The sequence below is a fragment of the Heteronotia binoei genome, chromosome 18 (assembly GCF_032191835.1).
Source record: "Heteronotia binoei isolate CCM8104 ecotype False Entrance Well chromosome 18, APGP_CSIRO_Hbin_v1, whole genome shotgun sequence".
Lineage (NCBI taxonomy): Eukaryota > Metazoa > Chordata > Lepidosauria > Squamata > Gekkonidae > Heteronotia > Heteronotia binoei.
In genome coordinates, this window is record NC_083240.1 from 36114377 (window position 1) to 36128469 (window position 14093).

General features: G+C 48.0%; 1 protein-coding gene across 1 annotated transcript in view; it reads left to right on the forward strand.

The window, feature by feature from the left end:
* The window catches only part of ANKRD13B (ankyrin repeat domain 13B), a 37874-nt gene that overhangs the window by 6112 nt on the left and 17669 nt on the right, over positions 1 to 14093 (forward strand). Inside the window, exons 2-3 of the mRNA XM_060259424.1 lie at positions 10112 to 10247; positions 12569 to 12693. Of these exons, the coding sequence (XP_060115407.1) occupies positions 10112 to 10247; positions 12569 to 12693 (261 nt within the window). The remainder of the gene's footprint in view (positions 1 to 10111; positions 10248 to 12568; positions 12694 to 14093) is intronic.

Consider the following 14093-nt stretch of genomic DNA (forward strand, 5'->3'; position numbering starts at 1 on the left):
ATAAGAAGGACCCTGCTGGATCAGTCCATGTAGTCCAGCATCCTCTCTCACACACTGGCCAACCAGCTCCTCTGGAGGGCCAACAACAGGGCACAGAGGCCGAGGCTTTCATAAGAGCATAAGAAGGGCCCTGCTGGATCAGAGCAGTGGTCCATCTAGTCCAGCATCCTGTTTCACACAGTGGTCAGTCAGTTCCTCTGGAGGGCCCACAACAGGGCATAGAGGCCGAGGCCTTCATAAGAACATAAGAGCCCTGCTGGATCAGACCAGTGGCCCATCTAGTCCAGCATCCTGTCTCACATAGTGGTCAGCCAGTTCCTCTGGAGGGCCAACAAGAGGGCATAGAGCAGAGGTTCCCAAACTTATTTGGCCTAACGCCCCCTTTTCAGAAAAAAAATTACTCAGCGCCCCCCTGGAAATCTACCTTCAAGAAGTGGACTAAAAGATGCAGTGACATATTTGCACACAGAGTAAACAAAGATATTGTAAAGAAGATACTTTGAAGCGTGAAATTCTAAAATTATTTTATAAAATCAACCATAGTGACATTCACATTCACAGAGAATTTTTGAAATTTCAATTCCAACTGACAGGAGGCCATCTGGTTTGACAGGTATTTGACAGGAGACGATCTAGATGGGCCCGGCTAAATTGGTTATTTTGTACCAACGATTGGTTGCACAATTCTAGCACTTTGACAGCCAGTCAGGGATATAAGTAGATTAGTAAAATATCAAAACTCAAGAAGAACAGAAGACCAGCGCCGGCACTAGGGGTTCTACTGCCCTAGGCAGAACCCCATGCCCCCCCCCCCGTGTGCTCCTAAGGGGGGATATTCTTCTCATGCCAGTGATGATGTCATCACGCCAGCCAGCAGGCAAGCCCAGAGTCCCGGGTGGTGCACACAAGCGCTGCTGCAATGCTGTTTTTCTTCACAGGGCAAACGTTGTCTGTGCTTGTCAGAGCCTCCAAAGGAAGCCTCCAAAGAGTGTCCAGTTTTACTGCTGCCTGCTGCTTTCAGATTGAAAGCAGCTAAGTAGGTGGCACCTTCCCATAGCGCGCATCAGCTCCAACTAGTACAATGGGAAGGTGCCGCCACCCAGCCACTTTTAACCCGAAAGCAGCAGGCAGCAGTAAAATAGGGTGCTCTTCGGAGTCTTCCTTGGAAGCCTTCGACAAGCATAGGCAACGTTTGCCCTGCAAAGAAAACTCCCCAGGGCTCTCGACTTGCCTGCTGGCTGGCACGATCGTGCCACATGGGAAAGGGGAGTAAGGGGGTGCCCAACAGCGCCCCCTGGCAGAGTGACACCCTAAGTGGTCGCCTACCCTTCCTACTCCCATGCGCTGACCCTGCAGAAGACACTGTGTCTGGGGCACTGCAGTTGGTTGAAATCAACAGAAGCAATCAACTGGTAACCAGAGGACTGTAAGAAGTTTGACACTGCAGAAAACTTTGTGAGGAGAAAGCCACAGGTTGGAACTCTTCAGGGAGGTTTGTGCAACTACCTCAGTGCTTCCACTGTCCTGATTTAAACTGTATTGCTGAGAGAGAAACTGCAAGCAGCCTTGAGAAGCTGCTAGCTGTAACAAGTATCGGCTAGGATAGACTAGTAAGGTTTTTTGTTTCTGTGTTTCTTGTTTGTCTGTACACTTCTATTTTTTTTTATTTTGTGTTGTAAATAAACTGCATCCTTCATAAATTTTAATTGGGTGGAGTTCTGGTCCTCATTACTAGTCTAATTGGGTGAATTCGCACTAAGGAGCAGACAAAAAGGAACCCTCTATTTTTGTTAATTGGAATTTTTTTCTAAATTAGAAATTCTGGACCCAGAAACGTGATGTATGGACACCTCCCACCCTCTTCTCGTCTCTTCTTCCTTTATGCTTCCACCGCCCCCTTATTTTTATCCACCGCCCCCCAATTGCACCCAAGGCTACTTCCGCCCCCCTAGATCGTTCCAGCGCCCCCCAGAGGGCAATATCGCCCACTTTGGGAAACACTGATATAGTCCAGTATCCTGTCTCACATGGTGAACAACCAGTTCCTCTGGAGGGCCAACAGCAGGGCATAGAGGCCGAGGCCTTCCCCATGTTGTTGCTGCATGGCTCTGGAATGCAGAGGTTCCCCTCAGTCACCATGGCTAGTAGCCACGGATATACTATCTATCTAATCCCCTTTTAAAGCTATTTATTTCTTTGGCCAACACTACATCCTCTGACGGTGAATTCTGCATTTTAATCTTTCCCAGCTCCTAATAAGGGTTCTCACTCCTGCTCCTGGGGGGCAGATATGGGTGCTCCTGGGTGCTGCCCCCATCCTCAAATTGCACACACCCCTCTCCCATTTCACCCTCTTGCCTCCAGTAGCTGTTGCAAATTCCAGAGTCATCCAACTCCCCCCCCTCCCCGCCAGCCAGCGAGGGAAGATCTGTTGTTTTTCTTTAATTATAAATCTTTTCGTTAAAGCAATTAAAGAGCGAAGGAGAGAGTGAGCGAGGTTCTCTTTTGTGTTTAATTAAAACACTCCCAGCTCTGCAAAACAAAATTAGATTTTGCATCCACTTGATTTGTGCTTCCTAGTCAGGGCTAACCTGGGGTAGCTGGGTGATGAACCGTTCCGTCTGTGTTCAGAGGCACTCAATTTCTTTTACTGCTTTCTAATAACAGAAGCTTAATTTGGACCATGGGAAGCCTCCCGGAGTTTAACTTTGGCCAGGATTAAGGTCTACAAATGAACCAAACATCAAAGGGTGGCATGAGGCAGAATAAGATTGCCAGCCTCCAGGGGGGGCCTGGAGATGTCCCAGAATTGCAGCGATCTCCAGACTACAGAGACCAGTTTCCCTGAAGAAAACAGCTGCTTTGGAGGGTGGATTCTATAGCATTACACCTCACTGAGGGCCTTCCCCTGTCCAAACCATCCCCTCTTTAGACTCCATCCCCAAATCTCCATGAATTTCCCAAACTGGATTTGGCAAGTGTAGGGGAGAACCAGGCAGTGTGAAATTCCAGGATCGTTCTGGTCATCTTTGGGGCCTGTAGAGTGGGGCCAGCCATTCAGTTTAGGTCTGTGTGGTGTTTGGGTTAGGCCCAGGGCTTTTTTTGTAGAGAAAAAGCCCAGCAGGAACTCATTTGCATATTAGGCCACACCTCCTGGCATCACCATTGTTTTGCATAGGACTTTTTTGTAGAAAAAGCCCAGCAGGAAGTCATTTGCATATTAGGCCACACCCCCTGACACCAAGCCAGCCAGAACTATGTTCCTGTGTGTTCCTGCTCAAAAAAAGCCCTTGTTAGGCCAAGCAATAGTGAGGAGGAATTAAAATCCCGCCTTTGACTGCTCTGACATCACAGCAGCTCACCAAATCGAGGAGCTGCCAACAAAATGATATCTCTTCCTGGGCCCGTGTGGCTCTCAGTTGAGTCCAAGCCTCCATCCCAGGAGGTATTGGCTGCCCTTTGCCTGGGGCGACAAAATAACTCTGACTGGCCCTGTTGGGGAGGGCACAGAAGGAATCTTTGGGGTTTCACGGTGGGTGAGTGGAGCCAGGCATCTGTGGCTTCTACCTGGTTCAGGCTGGAAGAATAATATCTGCAGCAACAGACTGTGGGCAGAAGAGGCGGAGGGAATCGCTCAGCTCCTCTATGTGTTTTCTTCAGTGTTAAAATTAGATCTCCGTGTTTTATGTGTCAACAAGGCAGACAGGGAGTAAAGAAACGTGACTGCCCATCCCTGGCGCAGCTAGTTTTGTTGGTGGCGCTTCAGTCGCTGAGCGGGTGGAGCTGCTCAAATGCGAAGAGCAGGACAGGCGCAGGCAGAGGGGCAACGGGGGCACTTGCCCTGGACCCCTAGTCAGGGAAGAGCCTAAAGAGTGTTGGCAAACAGTACAACAAATGGATCTTTTTGCTTTGCAGGGTGAGTGAAGCCTTAACCCCAAGACTAAGAAGGTTTGGGTTATCCTGCACTTCATCTTCTGGGCCATGGACTCAAGGTGAGGGGGCCTGCTCCCCCACACTTGTTAGATTGGCAGTTTAGGACCTGTTAATTCCTTCCATCCCCTGCTGAGAAGAAGGACTGGAGCAATGGCACCACTATCACCCCAGCCTACTGCAACACAGAATATTCATTAGGCCAAGGTAGCGGACTTCTCTGCAGAATTCTCCATGTGTGAATAAGAAGGTCCCACTCAGTTCCAGTGTTTTCCTCTAAGCTGTGGAGTCTTGTGAGCAAAATTTCTGCTTTGTGAGCTGTTAGCATTAAAGTTGTGAGCTACTTAGGGTTGCCAGGTCCAATTGAAGAAATATCTGGGGACTTTGGGGGTAGAGCCAGGAGCAAGGTGGTGACAAGCATGTCTGAACTCCAAAGGGAGTTCTGGCCATCTCATTTAAAGGATCACACTCTTTTTAAATGTCTTCCCTCCATTGGAAATAATGGAGGATAGGAGCATCTTCTTTTAGGGCTCATAGGATCGGACCCCCTGGTCCAATCTTTTTGAAACTTGGGAGGGTATTTTGAGGAGAGGCACTGGGTGCTATGCAGCAAATCTGGTGCCTTCACCTCATGAAACAGCCCCCACAGACCCCCAGATACCTGCAGATTAATTCTTCATTATTCTCTATGAGAATCTGTTTCCATAGAAAATAATGGTGTGCCCAGCAGACATTTCCCACCCCCATACCACTTTCTGATGACCCTGAAGCGTGGTGGGGGGGAGGGTCTTCAAACCAGGGGATCCCCTGACCCCACCTGAGGATACGGCATACATTAGTTTGTTCCGGGGCCATTTTTCCTGAGCTGAGCCAAAAAAGGTGTGAGCTGGAGGCTAAAACACAGAGGGAACATTGCTCAGGTTATGTGTCTTCAGTGTGCTTCCTGATGTGAAAATAGAAGCATTTTTGTAAAAAGTAGCAAGTCAGGGGTGCAGCAGGAGAAAAAGAGATGCCCCCCCTCCCAGATCCTTAGGGTTGCCAGCTGTGGCTTGGGAAGGACCTGGAGATTTTGGGGGTGGAGCCAGAGGAGGGTAGAGTTTGGGGAGGGGAGTGACTTCAGTGGGGTAATAAGAACATAAGAGAAGCCATGTTAGATCAGGCCAATGGCCCATCCAGTCCAACATTCTGTGTCACACAGTGGCCAAATAATGCCACCAAGTCCACTTTCCAAAGTGCCCCTTTTCTCCCGGTGGATGGACCTCTATCGCCTGGAGGTCAGTTGGAATCACAGATCTGCAGCTGCCGCCTGGAGTTTGGCAACCATACCAGTCAACAGCTTCTTGCCCTTTGATTGCTTGCCGTGTCTAGAGGAGTCTCGGGAGGGGAGTTCAGAAGGCCTGGAACGTCTCCCTTGGCAACGGTCCCCCAAGGAGGCCCACCGCACACTGTGAGAGGAAGTTGGCTTCTCACGACAAGCGAGAATACCAAGGCCCATAATTTGCAATTAACTCAGAAATCCTGGGGGAACAGAGGGGGGGGGCGGGGATGGAGATGCAGGGGAAGACTGGAACAGGGAGCATCTGTGGCTTCTTGCAGTTACCCCTCAAGGGAGCCTAAACTGACACCTGCAAACCAAACACCCCCCCTTCCTCCATCAACATCATACCTTTCTTAAAAATATCATTGCTCCAGGGGCAGTCACCACCAGTGTTGATCTCTCACTCCACTCTTTCCAGCGTAGTTTTAGAACTGCCCCTCTTCTTTAGAATGTAGTTTTAGAACTACCCTGGGTTTGATTCCCCACTCCTCCACTTGCAGCTGCTGGAATGGCCTTGGGTCAGCCATAGCTCTAGTAGGAGTTGTCCTTGAAAGGGCAGCAGCTGTAAGAGCTCTCTCAGCCCCACCCACCTCACAGGGTGTCTGTTGTGGAGGAGGGGGGAAGTAAAGGAGATTGTGACCACTCTGAGAATCGGAGTATAGGGCGGGATATCCAATATCATCATCATTTTCTTCTTCTCCCCCCCCCCTCCACTGGGACTTCCTCTGGGTGCATGTCTCCGCCTCTTCTGGCAGCCATTTTGTGGCTGCACCCACCACCCTGTGTGAGAATTCCAAAAGTGCCCCTAGGCTCAAAAAGGTTGGGGGACCCCTAATTCACAGGGGTACATTTTGAACTCATTTAGCTCTGCCCATGACTCAGAGAATACTTCCTTATGCTTAGAGGGCGACCATTCATCCATTTTTCTCTCCAGGGTCTCAGGCAGCGAAGGATGGCCAGTGGTGGAAAAGATCTGGTGATGCCAAGTAAAAGCCCATGGATCCAAGATTTTTGGGGAGCAAAGGGGATGCTCTTCCATTGAGCCATGACCCTACTCCTAACAACAGCAAAGGCTCTTTAACCCCTGACCTCACCTTAATCCTAACAGCAGTGAACAGCTCTTTAATCCTTACAGCATCTTAATCTTAACAAGCAGCAAAGGGCTCTTTAGCCCCTGACCCCTCACCTTAAACCTAACAACAGCAAAGAGCTCTTTCATCCTTAGAGCACTTTAAACCTAACAGCAGCAAAAAGCTCTTTAATCCTTACAGGACCTTAATCCTAGCAGCAGCAAAGGGCTCTTTAGCCCCTGATCTCACCTTAATCCTAACAACAGCAAAGGGTTTTAAAAGCATTACAGCACCTTAATCCTAACAGCAGCAGAGAGCTCTTTAATCCTTACAGCACTTTAATCCTAACAGCAGCAAAGGGCTCTTTAACCCCTGCCCTCACCTCAATCCTAACAGCAGCGAAGGGCTCTTTAAACCCCCTTCCTTCCAGCATGAACAGAACCAGAGGCCTTGGCTGTGCATGTCTTTTCTGCTCTACCTGTGCTTCTTTTGTCATGTTTTACTATGTACATGAGCAGCTGACCTTGGAATTGCCAGCCACCCATAGAAAAGAAAACAGACTTGACTTGGTTTATTTGCATTGGGGCTAGTTGCCAAGAAAGCAAGGACCCCCCACCTTGGCCATTTATTTGAACTGTATAATTGGTGATGCCCCTCCCCACCCCGCAATGCCCTGACAGCATTGCTGGATTTCACCCTTCCCAAGCTTGCCTGAAACCAGGCACTTGAACTTTTTAATCCCAAAAGTTGGCAGCTATAGATGTGAACTGTTGGTGGATGCCTGGTGGACGTTCATGTAGGGAAGGAAATGTTTAAAGAGCCCTTCGCTTCAAACCTGCAGAGAAACGAGGGCATTTTTTTTTTAGCAGGAACACACAGGGACGCAGTTCTGGCTGGCTTGGTGTCAGGGGGTGTGGCTTAATATGCAAATGAGTCCCTGCTAGGCTTTTTCTACAAAAAGTCGTGTGCGAACCAATGGTGATGTCAGAGGGTGTGGCCTAATATGCAAATGAGTTCCTGCTGGGGTTTTTTGCACAAAAAGTCCAGTGTGAACCAATGGTGATGTCAGAGGGTGTGTCCTAATATGCAAATGAGTTCCTGCTGGGCTTTTTCCTGCAAAAAGCCCTGCGTGAACCAATGGTGATGTCAGAGGGTGTGGCCTAATATGCAAATGAGTTCCTGCCGGGGTTTTTTGTACAAAAAAGTCCTGTGTGAACAATGGTGATGTCAGGGTGTGGCCTAATATGCAAATGATTTCCTGCTGGGCTTTTTCCTACAAAAAAAGTCCTGAGAGGAACGCTGTACCAGGATGTGACAGGCCAGTCTTTGGGACCAGACGTGGTGGTGCACGTGGGACAGGAATTCTTTGGGGAGGGGCGAAGGGGCCTTTGTTTAGTAGACCCATCTTGTGGCAAGTAGAGAGGAGCTTCTTAGACTGGGGCTCCTGATGGTATCTGCCTTACAAAAATTGGACCTCTGTGGCCTTCTGGATGGACAAGCTGGCAAGACATGTGGGTCTCAGTTCTAGAGCCCCATGGTTGCCTTGGAGACACGTTTTCCTCTCTCTCTCCTCTTCCCACCTCATGCGAGAGGGTCTTCAAGCCAAGAGCTATTTTTAGGTAGAACGCTGCAGTACTATGGCAGGGGATGGTTGCTACTTGACAACAATCAAATACAATCTCCAATAAAAGAAATGCAAATGCTGCCCAATTTAAATTCATGGTTCTGTTAGGATGGGTTGCCTTGAGCTGGTTTGCTCCACATCCACCCCCCCCTTGTAGAGAGCAAAAGAAAATAGGGGACGGTCAGGAAATACTGATGGAGGAGAGGAATGCAAAAGAGAAGGAAGGGATAAAATTATTCTGCAAATGGACCTTCATAGGGCTGCCAATCCCCAGGTGGGAGTAGGGGATCCCCGGTTTCGAGACCCTCCCCCCGCTTCAGCGTCATCAGAAAGCAGAGGAAATATCTGCTGGGCACTCAATTATTTCCTATGCAGAATGATTCCCATAGGGTATAATGGAGAATTGATCCATGGGTAAATGGTGCTCTAGGAGAGTTGTGTTTTGAGGCAGAGGCACCAAATTGTCAGCCTGGCATCTGGTGACTCTGCTCAAAATACTCCCCAAGTTTCAAAAAGATTGGACCAGGGGGTCCAATTCTGTGATCCCCCAAGGAAGGTGCCAAATGGAGGAAAGGCATTTAAAAGGCGTGCGGTCCCTTTAAATGTGAAGCATACTTGTCACAACCTTGCTCCTGGCTCCACCCCCAAAGTCCCCAGATATTTCTTGAGTCGGATTTGGCAACCCTAACCAACCACAGCAGGGGAAGGAGCACGCAGGGGTGCCAGTTCTGGGTTTGGAAATTCCTGGAGACTTGGGGGTGGAGCCTGAGGAGGGTGAGAATTGGGGAGGGAAGGGCACGCAGCTGGGAGATGATGCCCACCAAACTGTCATTTGCTGCAGGGAAACTGGTCTTTGTGCTAGAAATCAGTTGTAATTCTGAGTGATCTCCAGGCCCCACCTTGAGCTTGGTATGCCTGGCTGGAGCAGGGCTTGATGGTTTGATCAGTCAGGGGGGAGAAGTGGTACTGTCCGCCCATGGTCCCAGGACTGCGTGAATATGGCCCCTATCAGATGTCATGTTTTATATGCACTGAGCGCACTTATATTTAAACTAAAGGTATTTATACCAGACAGGGCTTTTTTTGTAGCAGGAACTCCTTTGCATATTAGGCTACACCCCCCCCCCCCGATGTAGCCATTCCTGCAAGAGCTTCCAGGGTTCTTAGTACAAGGCCTACTATAAACTCCAGGAGGGTTGGCTACATCAGGGGTGTGTGGTCTACAGCAGGGGTGGCCAACGGTAGCTCTCCAGATGTTTTTTTTTGCCTACAACTCCCATCAGCCCCAGCCAGCATGGCCAATGGCTGGGGCTGATGGGAGTTGTAAGCAAAAAATATCTGGAGAGCTACCGTTGGCCACCCCTGGCCTACAGTGTTCCCTCTAAGCTGTGGAGTCTTGTGAGCAGAAATTCTACTTTGTGAGCTAATAATATTAGAGTTGTAAGCTACTAGCATGAAAGTTTTGTGAGCTACTGCATAAATTAGTTTGCTCTGGGGCCATTTTTCATGAGATAAGACAAAAATGTGTGAGCCAAAGGCTAAAAAACTGTGAGCTAGTTCACACTAACTCAGCTTAGAGGGAACACTGGTGGCCTAATATGCAAAGGATATTATGGCCACTGTGTGACACAGAGTGTATTTTGGCCACTGTGTGACACAGAGTGTTGGACTGGATGGGCCATTGGCCTGATCCAACATGGCTTCTCTTATGTTCTTAAGTTCTTAAAGGAGTTCCTGCTCAAAAAAAAGCCGCCTGTATGTCGTCCAGACATCACACCCATGATCTTTCTCAGTGCGCAGCCACTCCATAGTTGAGTGTTCACACTTCCTGTGCTGTGAGAGCAGAATGTAGGCCTGTTTTAAAGAATGTTCACTGTTTGTGCATAAGCAGTCCACCACAGCTCTTTCCCCACTGAATGCCCATGTGCACAGTTTGAACATGCAATGTAGTGATCAGACTTTCAGAAATGTGCAGCGAGACTGCTTGGATCTGCTACCACCAGACTTTCACTGGTGTCAGCAAAGTCGGGGGTGAAGACAAGTGGCCTACAAGTGAGGAGCGCAATACAGATGTGGTTGTCTGGGTACGCCTGTAAAATCCAATAGGGAGACGTAATGACATCAGAACTGATAGCTCGTCTGATCGCGCCCTACGTCTCCTCCTTGCAGGTGGACATTGAACAGCTAGACCCGCGTGGACGGACCCCCTTGCACCTGGCCACCACTTTGGGCCACCTGGAGTGTGCCCGGGTTCTACTGAGGCATGGTGCTGACGTGGCCAAAGAAAACCGGAGCGGCTGGACAGGTGCGTATGCCTCGGAGTTACACTGGAAGGTTCCAGTTAGAGCCTTCAGCCAACTCAGCAGTTTGGGGTTCCTTGATAAATTTACATAATATTAGATTTATGTCTTATCAAGGCTTCAGTCTTTTTGAAAGAGCGAAGGAAGGGTTAGTGAAACAAATGCCATCGTTCTTGTTCTGGCGTTTTGTTTCTGTTTTATATTATAATAGCCCACCACACCAAAATAGCATCAACTGCACCCTGATCTCACAGTTTCATTAATCTACAAATTAAGTTGGGTGTGTGTTGTAGTCTAGCTGCTGCTCTTTACACACGGAATCGGATCAGGGACTCCATGGTATATGACCTTCTGTGGCTGAGTGGATAGAATGTTGGACTGGCCCTTGGGAGACTGGAATTCAAATCCTTTATCTAATCACTGCTTCTCACCCTAACCTGCTTCTTCTTTCTTCCTTCCTTCCCTTTCCCTCCCTTCCTCCCTCCCCCCTCCCTTTCCTCCTCCCTCCCTTTCCTCCCTCCTTTCTTTCTTTCTTTCTTTCTTTCTTTCTTTCTTTCTTTCTTTCTTTCTTTCTTTCTTTCTTTCTTTCTTTCCTTTTTTCCTTTCTTTCTTTCTTTCTTTTTTCCTTTCTTTCTTTCTTTCTTTCTTTCTTTCTTTCTTTCTTTCTTTCTTTCTTTCTTTCTTTCTTTCTTTCTTTCTTTCTTTCTTTCTTTCTTTCTTTCTTTCTTTCTTTCTTTCTTTCTTTCCTCTTATATCCTGCCCTCCCCACCAAAGCAGATCCAGGGCAGCTTACATTTAATAAAAGCCATAAAAAACCAGTATCAATACAAACTTCAATCATAAAAATATAAAAATACAAAATAAATAAAAACATAACACAGTATTGCGTGTTATTTTGATCTCCGAAAAGGACAGGTCCTAAGGTCGCAATTGTGCATTTGAGGTGGGCTTTTAACCTTTGGCTCCAGCATAAGTGGTGCTCCATCGAAGGCCAGTAGAGAGACCTCCGGTCCTGGACCACGACGATTTAGATACAGGACCTCCGTCTTCGTCGGATTCAATTTCAGTCGACTCAGCCTGCACCATCCAGCCACGGCTTGTAGGGCCATGGACAGATCTTCCAGAATGGAGTCGGACTGGCCACTCATCAACAGAGCTGGGTGTCATTTGCATACTGATGGCATCCCAACCCAAACCTCTGGGCAAAAGGGCACATATAGATGTTAAATGACATCAGGAAGAGGACTGCTCCCTGTGGCATACCACATGTAAGTGGGTGCCACCAGGATAGTTCCTCCCCTATTGCCACCCTCTGTCCCCGACCCTGGAGAAAAGAGGAGAGCCATTGTAGGGCCAACCCATGGATCCCAGTATTAGCAAGGCGGCGGGTCAGTAACTGATGGTTGACCGTGTTGAATGCAGCCGACAGGTCCAATAGCATCAGGACCACCGAACTGACTCTATCCAGATGCCTCTTTGGAGGAAAGTTGAAAAATATGACAGATTTATAGATGTGCTTGGAGTACGAGATCATGCCCTTCTCCCCACTCTGTTTCTGACTGTTCCAAGTCAAATAGCCAGATAATGCATCGTTAACTCTGACGGAAAATGGTCATTGCCAATTAGTTAAATCGAATGGACCCAATCCAGCCCACACTGTAAATCTCATTGATTTCAGTGGGCGAATTGAAAACACGCCCATTGATGTCAACAAGGCTTCAAAAGTGCTGGATTCTGGCAGAGTTGTGCCCATTGTTACTTGATTCTAACAATACATTTTATATCCCCTATTTAGGTTCTACCTTTTTTTAGGGCAGACACCAGGGGTGGAATTCTAGCAGGAGCCCCTTTGCATATTAGGCCGCACCTCCCTGATATAGCCAATCCTGCAAGAGCTTACAAGGCTCTTTTTTGTAAGCTCTTGGACGACTGGCTACATCAGGGGTGTGTAGCCTAATACGCAAAGGAGCTCCTGCTAGAATTCCACCCCTGGCGGTGACTAGGGTTGCCAGCTCTGGGTTGGGAAATCCCTGGAGATTTGGGGGTGGAGCTTGGGGAGGGCAGGGTTTGGAGAGGGAAGGGGACTCAGCAGACCACAAACAAGAGCCAGTGAACAACACAGCTGGGCTAAGATCAGAGAATTGGAAAGCTAACAGGAAACTGTGCAAGGCACGGCATCCTGTAAATGCAGAGATAAAGGCGCCCGGTCATAGGTGTTGCATAGAAGAAAGTGTTTTGCCAGGACCTGCTTATCCTTGTCGGATCTCCTTTAGGCCGCCAAGCCTTGGGGTCAGCTGCCCCCATAATTTTGCTTTCCCTCCCACAGTGCTGCAGGAGGCCGTGAGCACGCGTGACCTGGAGCTCGTCCAATTGGTGCTGCGTTACCGTGACTACCAGAGAGCCATCAAGCGCTTGGCTGGTATTCCCATCCTCCTGGAGAAGCTGCACAAGGTACAGCCAGGCGTTCGAAGCCGCTTTATTGAACTGTGATTATGGTAGGAAGTTCCTCTGCAGTCCCTAGAAACAAAGCAGGGCTGGTTATGCTCTGGGGTGATTCAGGCTGCTGTGGATGCTGCGACATTTCCAGTGGCGGTGGAGCATATGCACAGCCATTTTCCTTGCCTCAGCTTCCTGCGGCTCTCATTTTACTCCCTGCCACCAGAGAGCAATCTTCTGACTAAGTTGGTAATTGCCAGATTGCTATTACATTACAATACAATGCTCTATTCATTGCAATGGTGTGCTAATTCCCAGAATTCATTTTTAAAAACCTCCAGAACTTTTCATTGAGAAGTTATAAAGGGAAATGTACAGCCTGCATATTTTGCCTTACAAGTCAATAAATGAATGGCTTCTTCTGTCTTCTATATGTTGCTGTCTGGGAATTAAGATTACAGGGAGAGGCCCTTCTCAGTGTCCCATCAATCAAAGAAGCTTGTTTGGTAGGCTGAGACAGGGCCTTTTCAGTGGCAGCCCCATGAATATGGAACAACCTCCCCAGGCAGCTGTGCCCCACCCCATCGCTTTCAGTCTTTAGGAGGCAACTGAAGATGGTTTGACTTAGGATAGCATTTAATTAAAGCAATCCAAAATTGTGGTTTTGAATTTTGGGGATTTGTACAGCCTGTGTAACACCATCTTTATTACAGGCTGGTGTTTGCCCTTTTAGTCGCCAAGTTCTGTGAGTGGACAGCATCAGGCTGCTCTCAAGGGACTATTTCTCTCTCTCACGCTCATTAACAGTCATTCTCTTCGAAGCCTAAGTTGTTGCCTCTCATCATTAGATGCCAGGTGTGGGATAGCTTGGCTCATCTGACTGTTTAGGATATCTTGATTAATGACATTTTGACTTGGAGCCAGCAATGCGGTTATAAGATGCCTAGTTTTAGCTATGCATCTCATCTCAGATTCTGGCAAGCTTTGCTGCGTGCGCGCGCGTGTGTGTGCTCTCGGTCCAGTGGACGGGAGCTTAGCCTGCTATTTCTGTAAGTTTGATGAGTTATTTAAAAATCTCCTTGTAAGCAAGCCTGGATCTTGCATATCATTTCCTTGGGATTTCTGCAAACTCTGGAGCTCCTGGCCACAGCTCTGTACAGTTTGTGCTTTTTAAAAGAAATTTAAATCTTATTATGGATAAGTATATTGTTACATAGCACAAACTTCAGAAATTACATTCAAACAAGTGTAGTTTAAATACTTCAAAAGCAGAAACCATTCTTACAAACATTCATACATACATACATCTATGTATATTTATGGATGTATATCACATTGTAAATATTCAAAATTACAAAAGAGTGCCAGTTTGGTGTAGTGGTTAAGTGCGTGGACTCTTATCTGGGAGAACCGGG